At 61.1% G+C, this 21,493-nt stretch overlaps 1 protein-coding gene across 2 annotated transcripts in view; it reads left to right on the top strand.

The window, feature by feature from the left end:
• The window catches only part of SHANK3 (SH3 and multiple ankyrin repeat domains 3), a 253,022-nt gene extending 238,590 nt beyond the window's left edge, over window positions 1–14,432 (top strand). For both annotated transcript variants that reach the window (XM_068168106.1, XM_068168105.1), the window contains one exon: window positions 13,764–14,432. In XM_068168106.1, coding sequence (XP_068024207.1) covers window positions 13,764–14,349 — 586 coding nt within the window. In that variant the 3' untranslated portion in view covers window positions 14,350–14,432. The remainder of the gene's footprint in view (window positions 1–13,763) is intronic.
• The last annotated feature ends 7,061 nt before the right edge of the window (window positions 14,433–21,493 follow it).

Raw genomic sequence — 21,493 nt, 5'->3', positions numbered from 1 at the left:
CCCTTCTCCTTCTCCTTCTCCTTCTCCTTCTCCTTCTCCTTCTCCTTCTCCTTCTCCTTCTCCTTCTCCTTCTCCTTCTCCTTCTCCTTCTCCTTCTCCTTCTCCTTCTCCTTCTCCTTCTCCTTCTCCTTCTCCTTCTCCTTCTCTTCTCCTCCTCCTTCTCCTTCTCCTCCTCCTTATCTCTCTTCCTCCTTCTCTTTCTCCTCCTCCTCCTCCTTCTCCTCCTTTCATTCCTCTCCTTCACCCTCCTCTTCTACCACTTCCTCCCCGTGCCAAGCCGCTCTGTCCAGTCCCGCAGGCTTCAGCTGTGCACCCCATGCCGTTCTGAGTGTCCCATTTCCTGTAGCCACCACCCGGACCAGCCCGCACCCACTGCGGAACCATCGCCGACCTCCACCAGCCCCACCAGCCCCGGGGCGGCCCCTCCCCCGGTGCCCCCTCCCCCCCCGCCCACCACCCCCCCCGGGCTGCCCCCTCTCCCAGGGCTCCCCCAGCCCCCCAGCCCGGGCGGTGCCAGCAGGCCGGCGGCGGGCGCCGTGCCAGGCGGGCGGGCGCCGGCGGCTGGCGCGGCGCAGGGCCGGTTGGCACGGCCGGGCTGGTGGCTGCCCCGGCGTGGTGCTAACCTTCTCTCTCATTGCCTCTCTTCCTGCTCTCCATCTGCATGTCCACGCTGCTCTGTCTAGAACCACCTCTGGCCACCGGCGGGTGGGCAAGCTGTGTAAGTGACATCTCCTCATCCCATAGCAGCCCCACCTTCCCACCCCCCGTGCTGCCACCCCGGCCCTGCTGCCCGCTCTCCTCACCCACCCGGCCCAAACAACCCAACCAGCCGCCCAGGAGCAGGCAGCAGGGCCAGCTCTGGCGCCCGAGTGTGTCCCCAAACCCAGCCTGGTGTGCCCCCCTGTAGCATGTCCGTGTCCGGTGGTGTCCCCATGGTGTCCCTGTGCTGTGGTGTCCCTGCTGCTGCTCCTTGCTGAGGGAATTCCCTTGGGATCCCTGCCCCTGGCCTGGGTGGGACCTTCAGGGAGTCTCCAGGGGCCACCCAGCGAGGGCTGTGCAGAGGCAGCTCAGCCCCGTGGGGAGGGAGTGCAGGAGAAGGACCTCCCCCAGCCAGAGAGGAGAAGGTCCTCAGCAAGGATGGAGAAGGATCTCAGGAAGGGTAGGGAAGGACTTCAACAAGGGTAGAGAAAGATCCCAGCAAGGGTGGGGAAGGACCTAGGCAAGAGGGGAGAAGCAGCTCAGCAAGGGTGGAGAAAGACTTCAGCAAGGGTGGGGAAGGACCTAGGCAAGAGGGGAGAAGCAGCTCAGCAAGGGTGGAGAAAGACTTCAGCAAGGGTGGGGAAGGACCTAGGCAAGAGGGGAGAAGCAGCTCAGCAAGAGTGGAGGAAGATCCCAGCAAGGGTGGGGAAGGACCTAGGCAAGAGGGGAGAAGCAGCTCAGCAAGAGTGGAGGAAGATCCCAGCAAGGGTGGGGAAGGACCTAGGCAAGAGGGGAGAAGCAGCTCAGCAAGAGTGGAGAAAGACTTCAGCAAGGGTGGGGAAGGCTTTCAGAAAGGGTAGAGAAGGAGCTCAGCAAGGGTGGGGCTGAACCTGCTGCCACCCCCAGGAGGCCCCAAGCTTCATCCATGGGTAAGAGGTCACCTGAGACAGCTGCAGGGACACTAGAGTGCAGATGACCAACCAGGAGCATCTTGGTCCATGTCTCCAGCAGGTCTTGGTGGCCTCTGTGTTGTGTCTCCCTGACTATGTCCCCAGCAGCCCTCAGTGTCCTTGCTGGTGTGGCTCCTTGGCCACCTCCCCAGCAGGTCCCACTGGTTACCTGAGCTGCTGGAAGCCCTTCAGAAGCCCCTGGCTGGTGAGCTGTGTCCACCAGGCTAGGCCAGGCAGTGGAGCCCTGCCAAGGCCACTGCTGCCTGCAGAAGGTCCCTTGGGCTGAGGAGCACCATCCCTCTTCAGCAGCAGGAAATTACTTGCAGGCCCGGGTGGGCACTGGGGAGGGGTTGAGGTGGTCTGGGAGCCCACCAGGAGAATTTCCCCAGCATGCATGGCCAACAGTGTGCTCTTGGTTGTGCTTCTCCTGTGTCTGTCTGTTCTGGTTCTTGACCCTTGGTGTGTGTGGCCCCAGCTCCTTCTTTCTGTGTCGCTTCCCTGTGTGAACCCCACCTGGAGCCCAGCTCTGCTTGGTCTCCTGGTGGCTTTGACTTCTCATTTTCTGCCAAGTGCTGACTCCCCTGGGTCCATGTCCCCTTCCTCCTGCCCAGCTGGGCAGGGCCAGTCCCAAGAGAGCAGAAGGGCAGCAGTAGGAGGTTCCTCCACAGGCTGGTGGTGGCTGCCACCTTCCCATCCCACCACACTGATGCCCTCCCTGGGGGCAGCTCTTGTCCAGCCCCAGAGCAGTTGGAGTGGAGACAAGGGAGCCCTGGGAGTCCTCATCTGTCCCACTTGTGTCCTTCCAGTGGAGTAAGAGGTGGTAGAACCCCTGGGTCTGGCTGGAGCTGGGTGGAAAGAGTCCTGCTGCAGGTTCTGCCTAGCAAGTCATAGAACCATGGAGGTCCAGGGTGGTTTGGGTTGAAGGAACCTTCCAGGCTCCTCCACTCCAATCCCCTGCAGGCAGCAGGGACATCCCCAACCAGAGCAGGCTGCTCACAGCCCCAAACCACCTCACCTGGGATGGTGCCAGGCATGGGGCAGCTCCCAGCTCTCTGGGCAGCCTGGGCCAGGCTCTCACCACCCTCAAGTGTGAAGGACATCATCTCCTCTCCACTCTGAAGCTCCCTCTTTGAGTTCAAGCCCACCAGCCCTGGTCCCACCCCAGCAGGCCCTGCTCAGAAGCTCATCCCCAGCTCTCTCCCCTGGTTTGTGTGGTCAGTGGTGGGAGGCTCCTCATGTCATCCCCATGCCCATGTCCATGCATTCAGTCCTCCTGCTGGTGTCACCATCTTTGAGGAGATGCCCCTCATGCTGGCACCACGGGCACCACCTCAGCTTGTTGCTGCCTGCCACAGGACAGGGTAGGTTTGGCTACTTGGTCCATCTTCTGCCCCTGGGTCGTTGGGATGCTGTCCAGCAGCTTCCAGTTGGTGGGAAGGTGCCCAAGGATGGTGGATGGTGGCGGTGAATGGGAGCCAGATGGTCCCTGCGGTGCTGAGCCAGCATCTCAGTGGCAGTGCTAGCTCCAGCCAGCACCATCAGCTGGTGTGAGAGATCTGGGTGTGGTTTCACCCATGCTTGGTGTCCTGGTGCTGCCCCATGAGCTTCAGCCCCACGGTCAGGTTGCCTCTGCCCAGGGTCCGTCCCGGGTGGCATCGCTCTCTTTTGCTTCGGGGAGAAGGCAGAGGTGGAGCTAGGGCTGGAGTTTGGGCTGGGAGTAGGGTCATGATTGGGACTGGAATTGGGAATGGCTTCCATCTTGGTCCAAAAGCCTGGATTTGTGACCCATGTTGGCTTCCCCAGGTGCCTGCTTGACTGAGCACCTTTGATGGTGGAATCACTGAGTTGTAGAACATCAGGGTTGGAAGGACCTCAGAGGTCTTACTTGTTCCAACCTTTCACAGAGTCCCCAGGTCTCAGCATCCTGGGGTGGGAAGGGACCTCTGGAACTCAGCCAGTCCAAACCCCCTGCTCCACCAGGGGCACCCACAGCAGCTTGCCCAGGGGCACAATGGCCAGGGGGGGTTGGAAGGATGCACAGAAGGAGACTCCACAACCTCTCAGGGCAGCCTGCTCCAGGCCTCCAGCACCCTCACACCAAACAAGTTGCTCCTGAGGGAACCTCCTGGCTTCCCCTTGCTGTCCCTTGGCCCTTGTGCTGTCCCTGGGCACCACTGAGTAGAGCCTGGCCCCAGCCTCTTGACCCCCACAGCTCCTTCAGCTCCTGCTGAGCATTGATGCCTCTGGGGCTGCTCTTCTGCAGGCTCTCAGCCCCAGGGCTCTCAGCCTTTGCTCCTCACAGAGCTGCTCCAGGCCCCTCAGCATCTTCCCAGCCTCCCCTGGACTCTCTCCAGCAGCTCCCAGTCTCTCTGACCTGGGGAGCCCAGCACTGGCCCCAGGGCTCCCTAGGTGGCCTCAGCAGGGCAGGGAAGAGTGGGAGGAGAACCTCCCTTGCCCTGCTGGCCACACTCTCCTTCACAGCCCCCAGGAGGCCATGGGCCTTCTGTACAGCAGCTCTGGAGACAAGCCCCTGATGGCAGCACACAGCTGGAGATGTGGGGCTGGGGTTGCTGTCCCCACCAAACAAGCTGCTCCTGATGGAACCTCTTGGGTTCCAGTTTGTGCCCCTTGGCCCTTGGCCTCTCCCTGGGCACCACTGAGCAGAGTCTAGCCCTGGCCTCTTGCCCCCTACCCTGTAGCTCTTGATCACCTCCGAACTGTGGCCCTCAGCACCCCAGCTCCACAGCCTGGAAACCTCTCCAGGGATGGGAACTCCAACACTGCCCTGGACAACCCTCCAGGGGCAGAAATTTTTCCTCATGGCCAACCTCAACCTCCCTTGGGGTGACCTCAGGCCAGTTCCTCTTGTCCTGTCCCTTGTTTCCTGGGAGAAGAGACCAACCCCCACCTGGTTCCAAGTTCCTTTTAGGGGGCTATAGAGAGCCAGAAGGTCTCCCCTCAGACTCCTCTTCTCTAGGCTGGACAACCCTAGGCAATGTCTTAGACTCAGTTTGGGAGAACATAGACAAGTGTGATTTGGTCTCACCTGAGTGTGCAAGGCTGGTCCAGAAGAAGGAGGAGGATCTGAGGCAGTGGATGTTCCATAGGTGACTCATCCTCACTTCAGAACTCAGCCTTTGGGTTCACCTCAAGCTGCAGAGGAGCCCAAAGCCTCAGGGCAGCAGCTTCAGGGACCAGTTGAGGTTCTTCATCTTGTCCTTCCCCACCAGCTTCCCCAGGCCAGCTCAAGGAAGTTCTTGGCTCCTTTTCCACCAGGGAGGCATTTAGGTGTAGCGAAGCAGCTTGCTTTGTTCCAAGAGGGACCATGAAGAGGAGCAGGAGCACTGGTTTCAGGGGATCTCTTGGCTTGGAGAAGGCCTTTAAGAGTCCAGGTTTCCTGAGTGATCCCAAGCCTTGCTTAGACCTTCAGCTCTCTGAAGGATGAGGTGGAGTGGTGGTCATGGTGGTGACCACAGCTTTCTGGAAGGGCTTCTCTTCCTCTACTTGAAGTGGTTGGACCCAACTCCAGAAAACTATTCACATGACCCCAGTGCAGCTTTCTCCTGCTGAGAGGAGCTTCAGCCCTGGGGTGGTTTGAGCCTTAACTGGGATTCAAGAGCTCAGATTGGAAGGGGGAGGGGGGCAAGAGTGAGAGTCCCTCCCCTGCTTCCTCCCTTCCTCTTTCCTGATGGAGAGAAATAGGGAAGGGGGAAAGAACAGGGAGAGAGAGGAGGCAAAAGGGAGAGAGAGGGAAGGGAAAAAAGGAAAGAAAGGGGGATAAAGAAACAGGGGATGAGGTAAATCTGTAATTTGGAGCCAGTTTGGAAGTAGAGAGGTAAAAAGTTCTTTATATGTATAAAACACTAACAGGAAGGGTTCACAAGGGCAAGGAACAAGGATGGATGGGGAGCATATACAAACCCAGCAGTCCTTTGGAGATGCAGCAGGGAGGAGGACCAGGCCTGAAAACATGGCAGAGAAGCAGGAAGGCAGCAGCAGTCCTCTCATCCAGGCAAGGCAGGAGCAAGGCAGGGTGACAGGTTGGACTTGATGATCCTTGAGGTCTTTTCCAACCTTATTGATTCTGTGATTCATCACCAGTGGCCTGCTGGGTTCCCTGGCCAGCAGAGGTCTGGGCAGGGAGAGGATGAGGGCTTGCAAGGCTTCCAGCAGCTGTCCATGGGTGACCTCACCCAGCAGCTCCTCTCTGGTGCTGGGGACAGCCCCAGTGTCCCTGCCCTGTCGCCAGCCTAGATGCAGGGACTGGCAGAAGCCACCTCTGTGCTCCCACCCTGCAGCTTCCTCACGTGGAGGCACCTCCTGGGCCTGCCTGGAGACAGCTATGGCCACACCTTGCTATAACAGATGCTGTTCCAGGTGGTGATGGAGTCACCATCACTGGAGGTGTTTAGGGAGAGCCTGGATGAGGCACTTGGGGCCATGGTTTAGTTGATCAGATGGTGTTGGGTGATAGGTTGGACTCAAAGATCTCTTCCAACCTGGTTAATTCTCTTCTATTCTATTCCAAAAGAGAGCCAATGGCTGCAGTCTCTTCCTGTTTACAGCATTGCTGGACAGGGAGGGGGAGTGGAACAGGCTGACTCAGTTTCCCAGGGGGAGAATCCCCTCCAGGCTTAGCAGGGTTCTCACAACCCCTCCCCTCCCCCCCTGCTCTCAGGAGGGGTGTAACCCATCACGAGCCCCTCCCCCCAGCCCCACCCCTAGCCCTGTGTGTCTCTTTGGTGGCCCGAAGGCAGGCAGGGGGGCGCAGGAAGGGCTCTGGTGTCGCTTGGGTCCCGCAGCCCGGCCCGCGTGCGCTGTGTTCCATCCGTGTCTGCTTGCCTTGGCTCTCCACAGCCTCCATTGTCCTGTCCCCACCAGACCATGCCATGTGGCACAGCTGCTCTTTGTGTGTGCTGCCTGTCCCCGTAGGCCCCCACCTTCTCTGCTGCTCCAGCCCACCTGGAGGTGGCCCTGCAGGCTGCCGCCCCGTGCTGCCTGGGCCTGCTTGTGCTGGGTCAAGGCTCTTCTGATGTGCAGACTGCCCACCCCACCCCCACCCCCATCAGCTAGATCTGCCCCTGTGCAGTGCAGCTGCAGCAGCTTGGCCCAGCAGCAGGTCAGGAAGCACCAGCCCATGCTGTGGCACGCAGGAGCTCATGGCTCAGGTGGCTTCATTTGTTGCTGCAGGGTCTAGAAGTCCCTGTCTACAGGGGTGCTGGGGTGCTGTCCTCCTGCCTGTGAGGCTCCTGTGCTGATGGAGCTTCTGGCCACTGTCCTGCAGGCCTCAGTGTGACCCTGCAGTGCTGTGGCACCGGGGTTGAGTTAAGAAGCTGCCCTGTCACACGAGGGTCTCTGGTGGGATGTGCCAGCAGTGGCCTGAGCCACACCGTGGGTCAGCATGTGGAGGAGCTGGCTTTGCCCTCTTGGTCAGCCCAGTGCCAAAGAAGATGGTGGAGCTGTGCTGGTTCTGGGGCTGCTGCTTCTTCCCTGCTCTTGCAGGGAGAAGGAGGTCAGCTCTTGGAATTGTGGAATGGTTTGGGTGGGAAGGGACCTTCAAAGGTCATCTGGTACACCCTACCCCTCCCCACTGCAGTCAGCAGGGACATCCCCAACAGGCTGCTCAGAGCCCAAACCGACCTCCTGCAGCTGCTGCAGCTGTGGGGTTCTTGTCATTCATCTTCTCAGGTGGCCTCAGGAAGAGGGGGGGGAGGTGAAGGACCTGCACTGTGCCCTTCCCTCTGCTTGGCAAAGCTGCAGAGATGAGGTCTTCAGCCATGCTGCCAGTGCAGTGCCCAGGCTTGGCCATGGGTGGCGCCACCCGAACCAGCCCTGGGCAGGGTTCTCAGCGCTGTGCTTGTGCCTTGGGGGCAATGTTCTCCTGGCCAAGGGGGTTCCAGAGCATTGTAGAACCATGGAACCAGCTTTGGGGTGAAAGATCCTCTGGGAGGTCTCCTGGCACTGCATCCTTGAGTGGGGTTCATGACAGCTGGCACTGAGACAGGGAGAGGTGAGGGACAGCCTGGGTGGGTGGGAAGGGACCTCCAAAGCTCCTCCAGTCCAACCCCCTGCAGGCAGCAGGGACATCCCCAACCAGAGCAGGCTGCTCACAGCCCCAAACCACCTCACCTGGGATGGTGCCAGGCATGGGACAGCTCCCAGCTCTCTGGGCAGGGTGAGGGGTCCTTGTCCAGGCTGTGGCTCAGGAGCTGGGTGTTGGAGGTGCAGGAGGAGGCTTGCTGATATGGAGAAGTTCTTTCAGTGTGAGAAGACTTCAGTCTGGACCTGACAGAGACAAAAATACCTCAAATCCCAGCGTGCTGGGGTGGGAACGGACCTCTGGAGCTCATCCAGTCCAACCCCCCTGCTCCAGCAGGGGCACCCACAGCAGATTGCCCAGGGGCACAGTGGACAGGGCGGGGGTGTGTGTGTTTGGAAGCTCTCCAGAGGAAAAGTGAAGAGCAAGAGGCAGCTTCTCAGTTTTCCTGGTGGAAGCAGGTTGGCAGCAGACAGGGTGGTGGGATCCCATTTCACCTCATGGACTTAGTAGTTGGAGGCAACCCACCATGATCCATGGGCAGAAAACCTGAAGTGTTCCAAGCTCAGTGGGTGACAGGCAGGAGAGCAGAGAGAGGTCAGTGCTGATGGAGGTGGGCAGCTGAGGGCAGAGCCTCATCCTGCAGCACATCTGGCCCCAGCCTCTTGCCCCACACAGGTCCTGATGAAATCTCCTGGGTTCCACTCGGTGTCCCTTGCCCTGTCCCTGGGCACCACTGACAAGAGTCTGCTCTCATCCTCTTGCCCCCCACTGCTCCTTCAGCTCCTGCTGAGCATTGATGCCTCTGGGGCTGCTCTTCTGCAGGCTCTCAGCCCCAGGGCTCTCAGCCTTTGCTCTTCACAGAGCTGCTCCAGGCCCCTCAGCATCTTCCCAGCCTCCCCTGGACTCTCTCCAGCAGCTCCCAGTCTCTCTGACCTGGGGAGCCCAGCACTGGCCACAGCTGGAGAGCTGGGGCCTCAGCAGGGCAGAGCAGAGGGGCAGGAGAACCTCCCTTGTCCTGCTGACCACACTCTTCCCCATGCCCCCACAGCAGACCCTTGTCCTTGTCGGCCATGAGGGCTCCTTGCTGGCTCAATGACCTTTCATGGTCACCTACTCCAAGCCCCAGGGTCTGATGAGAGAATTCTGGAGACAAAAGGCTTCTGGAGAAGGTAACTGTAGAGGTCTTGTGTCACCACCCAGGGCAGGAAGCCTCCAAGTGTCCCCCTGCCTTGCCAAGCAGAGGGTTGGTCTCCAAGGCTGGCCCTGAAGCACATCCTGGCCAGGATCACAGCTGTGAGGGGGAGCCTCGGAGAGCAGCCTCATGTCCCACTCATGGGACAGTGCAGGTCATTCATGGCAGGAGGAGGGTCCTTCACTAAGGTCTGATGGAAAGCCATGGAGATGCTTTGGAAGGGTGGTGTGAAAACACCTGGAAGTCAAGAGCAGGGTCATGAAGGACTTGATGAGCAGGAACCTAAATGTTTCTCCTTAGAGCCACCTCTGTGGCTGACTCTGTCATCACTCTGCTGCCCCTGAAGGTACCTGGGCTGAGATGTGGAGTTCAAAGGAAGGTTCCTCAGCCCTGAGTGACTCACCCAAGGGATCTGCTCTTCCACACTTCCAGCAAAGTGCTCCCAGAAGGCTTCATTAGCTGGCCTACTAACCCTGCTTGGGTCAGCCCTTCCATTCTCAGCAGCCTGGGTGTCCTGTGCCTGTGAGGCTGCACCCTAGGAGACTTCCTGTGGCTCTTTGCTGATGCCAGTCAGGCCTTGTCTTCTGCTTCCCAAAGGACCTGGGTTGGGGTTTTCTGTCTGGTTGTGCTGAAGAAGGGATCCAGGAAAGGAGGAGCTGCTGGTGGTGGTGCTAGGAGAGCCAGAACCCAGCTGGGTAGGGCAGGGCTGGAGAGCTGCCAGACCCTGGCTTCCACATGTTCAGAGAACCACAGGATGGGTTGGGTTGAAGGAAACTTCCCAGCTCATCCAGTTCAACCCTGCAGTCAGCAGGGACATCCCCAACCAGAGCAGGCTGCTCACAGCCCCAGACAACATCACCTGGGATGGTGCCAGGCATGGGGCAGCTCCCAGCTCTCTGGGCAGCCTGGGCCAGGCTCTCACCACCCTCAGTGTGAAGAACTTCTCCCTTCTGTCTTCTAAATCTTCTTCTCTGAGTCCCAAACCATCACCCCTGCTCCTGGCACACAGACCCTGCTCAAAACTCTGTCCCCAGCTTTCTTCTCAGCCCCTTTAAGCACTGAAAGGCCACCAGAAGGTCTCCCTGGAGCCTTCTCCATGCTAAAAGGACAAGCTTGAACTTGGGAACATCCCAACCTACAGGGAAACCATTGCACCATGGGCTGAAGGGCCAGGAAGATGCAGCTGGAGCACCACCACATGATAGAAGGCCTCTCCTGTTCCTTAGTGAGCTCCATGGACTTGGTGTTGCCTCAAGGAGAGGAGAAGTGGGCAATGCCCAGGGAACCTGACAGAGCTGAGGTCCTGGAGAGCAGCAGCTTTAACCCATAGCAGGGCTTGGCCACAGCTTGGCTGGAGAACGTCTCCATCAGCTTGTGTGCCTCAAGCACAGTGTGGCAGCAGGGAAGAAGAGCCATGACCCAAGAAGAGCAGACCTGGTCTCCTTGCATGAAGTCCTCAGAAGGGACACTGTGCCAAGGTGCCAGCAGTGAATGATGACCTCCAAAAGAGTTTTCCTGGCAGGATGAAGCTGTGGTGAGTGAGTAAGTGGCCTGGTGACATGTGGGAAGCTGAAGACATCAGATGTCCACAGCTGACATGTGGTTGGCTGCTGAAGGTGTCCAGAGCCAACAGCACGTCGCCCAGAGCTGCTCTCCAGGTGACATCTGCTGAGCAGCTGTGCCCAGGACGTTCTGCTGTGGCATCAGCAGCTTCTTGTTGCAAGGACATGGAGGAGACCCAGCCATGGGAGCTTGGCCATGCAGCTGCTATCTGATGTGTGGTTCCAGCAGGTGTCCCTCAAAGCCACCTTCCAGCCCTGCCATCACCAAAAGAAGAAGAAATGCTGCTGAGAGCTGAGGAGGCTTCAGCTCAGCCGGAGTCTCTGGCAGAGCTGCATCTCCACCATTGCCAAGGCCTGCACTGCTGCACAGCCAGCAGGCACCCACTGCTTGCAGTGCTCACATGGCACTGCTGCAGGGATCAGCACCTTCAGCCTAGGCCTCTCTGCTGCTTTCACTGACCTTGGCCCTGGTTCGCCCCTCTGTCCCAGCATGGGCAGGTTGGAGATGGGGTTGGGCAGGATGGACATGGCTGTTGGGCAGGTTGGAGATGGTGTTGGGCAGGTTGGAGATGGTGTTGGGCAGGTTGCATTTGGTTTTGGGCAGGTTGCATTTGGTTTTGGGCAGGTTGGAGATGGTTTTGGGCAGGTTGGAGATGATTTTGGGCAGGTTGCAGTTGGTTTTGGGCAGGTTGGAGATGATTTTGGGCAGGTTGGAGATGGTTTTGGGCAGGTTGCAGCTGGTTTTGGGCAGGTTGGAGATGGTTTTGGGCAGGTTGGAGATGGTTTTGGTTAGGTTGGAGATGGGGTTGGGCAGGTTGCAGATGGTTTTGGGCAGATTGCAGATGGTTTTGGTTAGGTTGGACACTGCTGGCACTGCACCTGCTCTGTCTGCAGCTGTTCCTGTTTACAGTGACCTTCCTTGGACCTGGGGGTCCAGGCCTGCACTTGGAGCATCAAAGCATAGTGGTTGTGTCTCCTTGGTGCCTTGGACACCTGCAGTGAGGCTGTGAGAAGCTCTCATCTCAGGTCTTGCAGCGCCCCTTCTGACCTCCCCTGGCCACGTGGCGCCGGTGGCCCCTAGCCCCCCCTTCCCGGGCTCTGTCAGGAGCCCCAGGGCTTCATGGCTCTTCTCTTTCCCTCCATCACCATCTCCAGGATGGGGTGGAGGTCCTTGGGCAGTCCTCCAGGCAGGAGCTGCTGCAGTTTGTGTTGTCCTCAAGGTCGTTCAGCTCTTCTGCGCCATCAGAGCTTCCCAGCCGTGAGTCATTGTCACGCTCCTCCACTGGCCTCCTGCTCCCTGTGCCAAGGCAGCAGGGGCACAGAGGGAGGAGAGGAGCTGAGCCCACAGACCATCAGCAGACCTTCAGCTCCCTGCTCACCTCAGCTTGGAGCCATCTCAGAACCCCTTGGTGCTTGTTGGCCTCTCAGGAGTGGAGCTCTTGTGTGGTGGGGGCCAGCAGGTGTACGTGAGTCACTCGGAATCTCTTGCCAGCAGGAGGTTCTCAGAGCCTCCACCTGTGCCAGGAAGGACCTGAGGTGGGGGAGTAGAGCTTGGTGGGTGGCATGGACACCAAGGTGCTGGGGTACCATTGACCCAGCACTGCCAGGGCACCACCAACCCATGGCCTTCAGTACCCCATCTCCAGGGCTCTGGAACCCCTCCAGGGATGAGGACTCCAGCCCTGCCCTGGGCAGCCTGGGCCAGGCTTGGACAAGCCTCAAGAGGCAGAAATTGTTCCTTATGGCCAACCTCAACCTCCCCTAGGCCAACCTGAGGCCAGTTCCTCTTGTCCTGTCCCTTATTCCTTGGGAGAAGAGTCCAACCCCACCTGGCTGCAGCCTCCTTGCAGGGACCACAAGGTCTCCCCTCTGCCTCCTTCTCTCCAGGCTCAACCACCCCAGCTGCCTCAGCTACTCCTCTCAAGTTCTTCAGACCCTTCTCCTCCTTCTCCAGACCCTTCCACAGCTCTGTTGCCCTTCTCTGGACCTGCTCCTGCCCTTCCATGTCCTTCTGGGAGTGAGGGACCCAAAACTGAGCCCAGGATTCCAGGTGTGGCCTCAGCAGTGCCCAGTGCAGGGGGACAATCCCTGCCCTGCTCCTGCTGGCCACACCATTGCTGATCCAGGCCAGGCTGCTGGTGGATTTCTTGGCCACCTGGGCACACCCCTGGCTTATCTCCAGCCACTGTTGACCAAGAGCCCCTGAGGTCCTTTTCCACCCTTTACAGCCACTTGGTCCCATCCTGGAACCTCCATGGGGTTGTAGGACTCAAGAGCAGGACAGGAGTTAATGGTAGAGGAGGCCTGAAGGCTGGAGGTGCGGGCAGTAGGACAGCCCCTGGTGTCCCCAGGTTCCCACTCAGAGCTTTGGAAGGGCTGCCCCTGCCCAGCTCCGTGGCCTGTGCCCACCAGGATGCAGAGTGAGGTGAGGTTGGTGGGAGGTGGACAGGTCATGGAGCAAGGGCCCACATCAGGTGTTGATGAGACCCTGCTGCTCCACCCTTGGCTGGTGTGATGGACCTCTTGTCCCCACACCACTCTCTGGGGACATGGCAGAAGGTTCCTTCTTCTCTGGGAAGAGTCTCTGCCCCACTGGCCAGTGTTCTCAGGAGCACTTGGTTTGCTTCTGGGCTCTGATGGGACCCGAAAGCGTGTTGATGGTAGCAAGGGAAGATGAGAAGGTCCCTGATGAGTGGTGAGGCTGCTGGGCTTGACTCCTTGATGAGACTTGAGAGGACACTGGTGGTAGTGAAAGAAGATGAGAAGGTCCCTGATGAGTAGGGGGTGCTGTGCTTATCTCCTGGGTGAGACCTAAGAGCATGTTGATGGTACTGAGGGGGTGTTGAGAAGGTCCCTGATGAGTGGGGGATGCTGGGCTTGACTCCTTGGTGAGACCTAAGAGGACACTGGTGGTAGTGAGGGGGGTTGAGAAGGTCCCTGATGAGTGGTGGGGGAGTGCTGGGCTTACCTCCTTGGTGAGCACCTGGGGCAGTGTGGTAGTTCTGTGTGGACAAGATGCAGGATCCTCAGCAAGCCTTCTTGCCTGGTGGCTTGGGGTGAGCTTCAGACCCCTGCCTGCTAGACCAGGGAAGCGGAGCAGCTCCTTGCTCAAGCCTCTTCCACCTCCTCCGGACCAAACCCTGGCAGGGAAGCCTTGGCTGAAGTCCTCCGAGCCTTTCGTTGCCGCCCCAGCCCCCCTGCCCGCCCCCCCTTCCCGCAGGCTCCCCTCCCCCCGTGTGTGTCGCGCGTTCCCGCTGGTGGCCCCCGCTCCTCACCCCTCTGCCCTCTGCTCTTCTTCTCTCCCCTCGGCTTCTCCGCAGACTTTTCAGTAGTTTAGGAGAGCTCAGCACCATCTCCCAGCGCAGCTCCGCCACCACCTACACGGTCCGGCCCGGCAGCCGCTACCCGGTCACCCGCCGCACCCCCAGCCCCGTCAAGCCGCCTTTGGAGCGGGCAGAGCCCCTCAGCACCGTCCGACCCTACGGCCTCACCCCTCCCACCATCCTCAAATCCTCCAGCCTCTCCATCCCTCACGAACCCAAGGAGGTCCGCTTCGTGGTCAGGAGCGTGAGCGCCCGCAGCCGCTCCCCGTCCCCGTCCCCTTCTCCGGGGCCGCCGCCGGGGCCGCCGGGGCCGCAGCAGCCGCAGCCTTCGCCGGCGCTGCACGCCCTGCACCCTCCGCGGCCCTTCATGCAGAAACCCCTCCACCTGTGGAACAAGTACGACGTCGGGGACTGGCTGGAGAGCATCAACCTGGTGGAGCACCGTGACAAGTTTGAGGATCACGAGATAGAGGGCACCCACCTGCCTGCCCTCACCAAGGAGGACTTCGTGGAGTTGGGGGTGACCAGGGTCGGGCACCGGATGAACATTGAGAGGGCGCTCAAGCAGCTGGTAGACAGCTGACCGTGCCCCGGCGTCACCACCACGGGCAGCACCACGGGGTGGGGGGTTTCTAGCAGACCAATAAAGCCCACACTTGGATTCTCTTTCTACTCTGAGCACTGCACTGAAGGGTGAGGAGCCCCCCGGGGGCTCCTGCCCACCCCACCCCAATGCAGACACCCTCCCCCCAACGAGGAGCCCTCCCCCAACTCCCCCCCCAGAACAAGGAATGTTGCATGAAACGAGACCCCTTCTGCTGCTGCTCCTCAGAGAGTGCCACCTCCCAGCGCTTCGGCTGATCGTCGTCCCCTCCCCCTCCCCCCCCGTGTGCTGGCCACGGCCTCCAAGAGCCACGCTTGGGCCAGGGGGGTTGGGGGTAGCCAGGAGCTGAGCCCCAGGGGACGAGGAGTGGGCTTCTGGTGGAGACCCAAGTGTTGGCTATGTCGTTCAGGTGCGGGCAGGCAGGGAGGTGTTGGTCAGAGAGTGGCAGGGAGGTCTGGTGGCTGCGTCTCAGGCAGGTGGGGGTGGCCCACGCCGTGCACAACAAGGCTGCTCCCAGCGGGGAAGGCAGCCGGCTGCAGGCCACCTCCTGGGCAGGTTGAGGTGAGCCATGGCACGGGCACCCCAAGCTGCTCCAGGCTGGCTGGAGACCACCTCCTGGGCAGGTTGAGGTGAGCCATGGCATGGGCACCCCAAGCTGCTCCAGGCTGGCTGGAGACCACCTCCTGGGCAGGTTGAGGTGAGCCATGGCACGGGCACCCCAAGCTGCTCCAGGCTGGCTGGAGACCACCTCCTGGGCAGGTTGAGGTGAGCCATGGCACGGGCACCCCAAGCTGCTCCAGGCTGGCCGGGTGGAGGGAGCTCATCAGTGCAGGAGCTGCTGCTGGAGGCAGGCAGGGCTGGCACCAGCACTGGCACTCAGCATTGGCAAGAGCAGGCAGGAGACATTGGGGCCACCGTGGTGGCCTGGCACTGTGCAGGTGGCCAACCCAGACAGGTGGTTGTGCTGGTGCTTGAAGGGAAAGAGTTCTGGAGGTCTTCATGGAAGAGTCATGCCAGCATGGTGGTGGCTTGGTGGATGCCCATGGTGGTGCCCAGAGCTGAGGGACACCTGTGATGACACCCAGAGCTGGGTGGATGCCTGTGGTAGATGCGCAGAGCTGCTCACCTGCCATCCTTGCCCCACCAGCCTGAAGAACGATTGCCACCTGAGAAGTGCCATCCCTGGGCTCTGGGCCCTGGGATCCCTGGGGGAGACTGGAACCTGCATGGCCAGAAGCAGCATGGTGGAGCTGGTGGAACTCCAGCTGCCAGCACTCAGGGAGAGGCTGATGGGAGGGGGTGGAGGTCTTGTCTTTCCTTTTGGGCTGGGGGGTTCGTTTCCAAAGTGGGGACATCGGTGGGGACATCTTTGACCACCCCTGCTTTGATGTAGGGAGCAGGTGATGACCAACAGGAGATGAGGACCCTGAGCTCCAGGGACCCATGCTGTAGGGAGCAGGTGATGACCAACAGGAGATGAGGACCCCGAGCTCCAGGGTCCCCATGCTGTAGGGAGCAGGTGATGACCAGCAGGAGATGAGGACCCCGAGCTCCAGGGTCCCCATGCTGTAGGGAGCAGGTGATGACCAACAGGAGATGAGGACCCCGAGCTCCAGGGTCCCCATGCTGTAGGGAGCAGGTGATGACCAGCAGGAGATGAGGACCCCGAGCTCCAGGGTCCCCATGCTGTAGGGAGCAGGTGATGACCAGCAGGAGATGAGGACCCTGAGCTCCAGGGTCCCCATGCTGTAGGGAGCAGGTGATGACCAACAGGAGATGAGGACCCTGAGCTCCAGAGTCCCCATGCTGTTGTGTCATGTGTCATCATGGTGTGCCCCTCCCCCCCTCCCCCTCTTTTGCATCTTTTTAGTCTCTATCTTTGGCAAGAGAGAGAGGAACCATCTCTAGATCTACACCTAGAGCCACCCTGGCCCTGTAGGCTTTGAGTCCACCAGTCTCTGGGCCTGCTGAGATGGTGGCCAGGGGCCACCCCCTCCCATGCTTGATGGGCCCTTTTTAGCCACTGACTCCAGGAATGTTCCAAACCTTTAGAAAGAAAACAAAAACCCAACCCACAGATCCCCCCAAAGGTCCTTCAGCCACTCAGGGTTGGGGACAGTTGGGGACCCAAACCACCAAACTTGGCATTTTTGGGACACTCCAAGGTCTTCCACCCCACCCCCCCAACAGGGAGCTGGAGCTTCCGACACCCCCACCCCCCGTCCCGTGATGGCACCCGGTCCTCATCCCACCTCTGCTCCCACCGTGGCCATTGGCACCTCCCAGAGCAGCTGGTGGGAGCAGGAGGGTGCCAGCAGAGGGGCCATGCCAGTGGGCAGCCTGCACACCGGTGGTGGCACCATCCTGGAGGCCCTTGCGGCTGCCCAGCAGCTCGGAGCGGCCCCAGCCAGCCTTGGTGCTGGGGGAGGTGGCATCGCCCTGCCCCCAGCGTGCTGCCCCTGCCTGGGGGCTGGCCGGGGCTGGTCCAGCTCAGGAGGAGGTGGCTTGGTGCCCAGTGTCCCCAAAAGCCAAGTCCCCCCTGAAGGCATTAACTCTTCTGGTGCTAGAGGGGAGGAGAAGGAGGCTCCTCCTGACCCTCACATCTCCCAACCGTGACAACCTTCAGCCAGGGAGAAGGTCCAGCCTGGGGCCGGGGAGGCAGGACCCTCCCAAGCTCCAGCACCTCCCTGGGGTGGCTCCTGCCCTGTGCTGGCACATCAGGGCCTCCTTGGGTTGGTTCCTGCCCTGTGCTGGCACACCAGGGCCTCCTTGGGTTGGTTCCTGCCCTGTGCTGGCACATCAGGGCCTCCTTGGGTTGGTTCCTGCCCTGTGCTGGCACACCAGGGCCTCCTTGGGTTGGTTCCTGCCCTGTGCTGGCACACCAGGACCTCCCTGGCATGGATCTTGTCCTGTGCTGGCACACCAGGACCTCTTTGGCATGGATCTTGTCCTGTGCTGGCATACCAGGACCTCCTTGGGTTGGACTCTGCCCTGTGCTGGCACAGCAGGACCCCCTGGGATGCTTCCTGCCCTGTGCTGGCACAGCAGGACCTCCTTGGGTTGGACCCTGCCCTGTGCTGGCACAGCAGGACCTCCTAGGATGGTTTCTGCCCTGTGCTGGCACAGCAGGACCTCCTAGGATGGTTTCTGCCCTGTGCTGGCACAGCAGGACATTCTTGGGTTGGTTCCTGCCCTGTGCTGGCACAGCAGGACCCCCCGGGATGCTTCCTGAGGTGCCAGGGTGCCATACCTTCTCCTCGAGCTCTTGCTGGGCATGTGCCCACATGGCTCCGTCCCACTGGACCCTGGGGGGTTCGGGGCCTCTCGCCCTCCCCAGCTGCCAACCCGCTGCCCCCAGCCATGGTGGGCACCGAGGGATGGCAAGAGGGGCCTGGAGCTGGAGTGTCCAGCCCCAGCCCATGGCCCACACCCCAGAGCACCCCAGGCCTCGTGCCCCAGATCGGGGTGAGCCAAGAGGCACCCAAGCGGTGCCCGCAGCCATCGCGCCCGCCCGAGCTACTGCCCGCTCTGCCAGGTGCCATCCTGCCCCAGTGGGCACCCTTGGCCCCCTCTCTGTGCCAATGCTTTGTGTCCTGGAGCAGGGCACCGCCAGCCAGGCCCTGCCCCTGCCATCACCCTGACCCATGGGCACAGCCCAGCCTGGCACTCTTTTGCCACCAGGCACCCCCAGATTCACCCCGGCAGGACCCCCACCAGGCACCCCCTCTGTGCACTGGGCACCTTCACCCTCCCATGTGCCCAGTTCCTTCACCCCCCACCCCTGCCTGCTGGGCACTTTCATCCTGCCACAGCATCTCCACCCTCCTGCATCACTCCACCTTAAGCCCCCGTGTGTGCCCACCTCGTGTGCCCAGCTGCTTCACCCCACCTGGGCACCTCCCAGCATCCCCCATCCCATGTGCCCAGCATCCTCATCCCTCCTGCACACCTTCCACCTTCACCCTCCCACCTACCTGGCACCTTCACCCAGCCCACATGCCCATCTCCTTCACCCACTTGTTCACCTTCACCCTCCCACCTACCTGGCACCTTCTCCCTCCAAACCCACTCCATTGGCACCCATGCCCAGCAGCATGTGCCAACACAGCCCCCACCATGCCCTGTGCTCAGCACCCCTCTGCCCCTTCCCTCTGCTGCCCACATCGTGGCTGGCATTGCTGGGCACTCCCCCATCACAAGGGCTTGCTTGCGCCTATGCCACTGGCATGGCCGCACCTTGGCACTGCCACTGCTGCTGTCACCTCCCTCCACACCCCCCAGCTCTGGCCACTGCCCCCTCAGCCCATCCCTGTGCCACCTCCTGCTTGCTCTGCTGTGCCCACATCCCTGGTGCTGGTCACTGACACCTGGGCATGGACCAAACCACTGCTTGTGCCCTGACATCGGCACTTGGCTCACCCTGGCACCATTGCTTGGTTTATCCCTGGCACCGTGACTCATCCCCTGGCACTGGAACTTGGCATATCCCTGGCACCTCCACTTGGCACTCCAGGCTGATGTGGGCTCTCCATCTCCATGCCTGGTGAAGCAGCATTGGCACATCCTGGGATGTCAGTGAGCAACCATCCTCGCAGCTCCTGGTGAGCACGCTGCATGCCAGGCTTGCCACAGCACAGCCCCTTGAGGAGCCTGGCACATCCCTGGGCACCTCTTCCCCAACCCATGTAGTTCAGCTTGGTTTGCTCTGGAGCTGCCCATCCACCTGCCCGCTGACAGCCTGTGGTGTGCCACCTCTGCCAGGGGCTGGCTGGCTTTGGCACGGCATGGCACACTCGCAGAGCCCCTGGCTGTCCCTGCTCTGGCTCCAGCCTCTGGGTCCTCTGGCGCTGGCTTCTGCTGCGGAGTCACAGCCGGCATGAGCGGGCACGGGTGGCATGGGTGGCATGAGCAGCAGCCACCGGGCATCTGCATGTCGTGGCTTGGCCGAGTCCCTGCACGGCTGCTGACTTGTCCCTGGCTGTGCCACCCTCCCTGCTTGGCACCGCCAGCCCCCGCACCCCCCACCGCCGTGCGCCCTGCCCCCCCTCGCCCGCGGGCAGCGCAGCCCCTGGCAGCCCCTGGGCACCCTAGTGGCCCACGGAGACCCCGGGGGCCCTTGGAGACCCCAGTGGTCTATGGAGACCCCCAGCGGTCCATGGAGATCCAAGTGGCCCTTGGAGACCTCGGTGGCCCTTGGAGACCCAGGTGGCCTTTGGAGACTCCCGTGGTCTTCGGAGACCCCAGTGGTCCATGGAGACCCTCAGTGGTCTTCGGAGACCCCAGTGGTCCATGGAGACCCTCAGTGGTCTTTGGAGATCCCAGTGGCCCATGGAGACCGTGGTGGTCCATGGAGACTCCCGTGGTCTTCAGAGCCCCCTGTGGTCCCAGAGAGGCCCTGGTAGCCCATGGAAACCTTGGTGGCCCATGGAAGACCCAGGTGGCCCTGCAGAGGCCCCGGTGGTCCTCCAGGCCCAGATGGCGGCAAGGGGTTGGCAGTGTGAGGTGTGCTGGCCTGAGTGCAGGCTGCCCATTGGGTTGGCACCGGGCAAAGCCCGGGGGTCTCTGCCCCTTCTGCAGCTGCTTCTGGGGCCACCAGGAGAAGACCCTGCCTGCACCCCCCTCTCAGCAGCGAGAGGCCACAGCCTGCAGCCACCAACAGCGCTGCAGGACCTTCACCCTGGGACCAGGAGAGCTGGAGCCTTCTTGCCATTTCTGAGGAACCCTCTTCTTCCTCCTCCTCTTCTTCCTCTTCCTCCTCCTCTTCTTCCTTCTCTTCTTCTTTCTCATCTTCTTCCTTCTCCTCTTCTTCTTTCTCCTCTTCTTCTTTCTCCTCTTCTTCTTTCTCCTCTTCTTCTTTCTCCTCTTCTTCTTTCTCCTCCTCCTCTTCCTCCTCTTCTTCTTCCTTCTCCTTTTCCTCCTCCTCCTCCTCCCCATGTCCACTTTGAGATCCTCCTAGAAATGGTGGGTGCACCACCCCCCCCGCCCCCCCCCCCGTGCCATGCCCTGGCACCCCCCCACGCGCCCCCCCAGCTCCCGCGCCAAGCAGCTGCGGCCGTGCCTCTGTTGGCAAACACTGGGTGACCCCCACCCACCGCTGGCACCGGGGGCCCAGGCCACCCCTGCCAGCAGGGAGGGCACCACGGCCCGTCCCGAGTCAGGCAACACACACCCAGAGAAGGCCACTTCCAACCCCTGCTGCTGGGGCCACCAGCCCAGTCCCCAAGGGCTGCTGGGGCCACCAGCCCAGTCCCCAAGGGCTGCTGGGGCCGCCAGCCCTGTCCCAAGGGCTGCAAGGGGCTGCCAGTCCCGCTCCTCACCCCAAACCTTCCCCCCCTGCCCCAGCCACCACAGCTTCATCCTCCTCATCACCCTGCCACCCAGTGCCATGCCCTCCCTGTCCCACCCCCCCATGCCCACCACCCCCTGATGGCCCTGGGCTTGGGGACAGCACTGTCCCCAGACAGCACTGGGGGCACTGGCTGAAGGTACTTTGGGGTACCGTGGCTGGTGCTGTGCCAGGTGCTGCAGCTCTTTCATACAACCCTTCTTCAGCTTGTTCCACCCTCAACCCCAAATCCCACCCTGTGCCCATCTGTGCCCACTGGCACCACCTGCACCAGGGTGACCACATCTAACCCCCCTCAGCACCCAACTGTGGGGCCAAGCCACTCACCCTGGCACCGTGGTGCCCAGTGGTGCCTTCATCAAGAACCTTGATGGCCAAGGGTCAAGGGCTTGTCCCATGGCCATGTCCCACCACCCTCAGTGCCCAGCTGGGGCCCAGCCACTCACCCTGGCACCGTGGCACCCAGTGGTGCCTTCATGAAGAACCTTGATGGCCAAGGGTCAAGCTCTTGTCCCATGGCCATGTCCCACCACCCTCAGTGCCCAGCTGGGGCCCAGCCACTCGCCCACCTCCACCAGGAATCTTTGATGGCCAAGGGTCAAGGGCTTGCCCTGTGGCCATTCTCACTCCCCTGGCAGAGCTGCCACCCCCCCTGGCAGAGCCATGCCCACCACATTGGCTGCTCCCTTCCTCTCCTTTCCCAGCTGTACCCAGGAGAACCTGGATCCCCCCTCTTTGGTGTAGACAAAAGAGCTTCCCACCTCCATCCTGCTCCGG

This window comes from Melanerpes formicivorus, unplaced genomic scaffold, assembly GCF_026170545.1.
Source record: "Melanerpes formicivorus ecotype bairdi unplaced genomic scaffold, bMelFor1.0.p_v2 SCAF_132, whole genome shotgun sequence".
Classification (NCBI taxonomy): Eukaryota; Metazoa; Chordata; class Aves; order Piciformes; family Picidae; genus Melanerpes; species Melanerpes formicivorus.
This window is presented reverse-complemented; position numbering and strand designations above follow the sequence as displayed.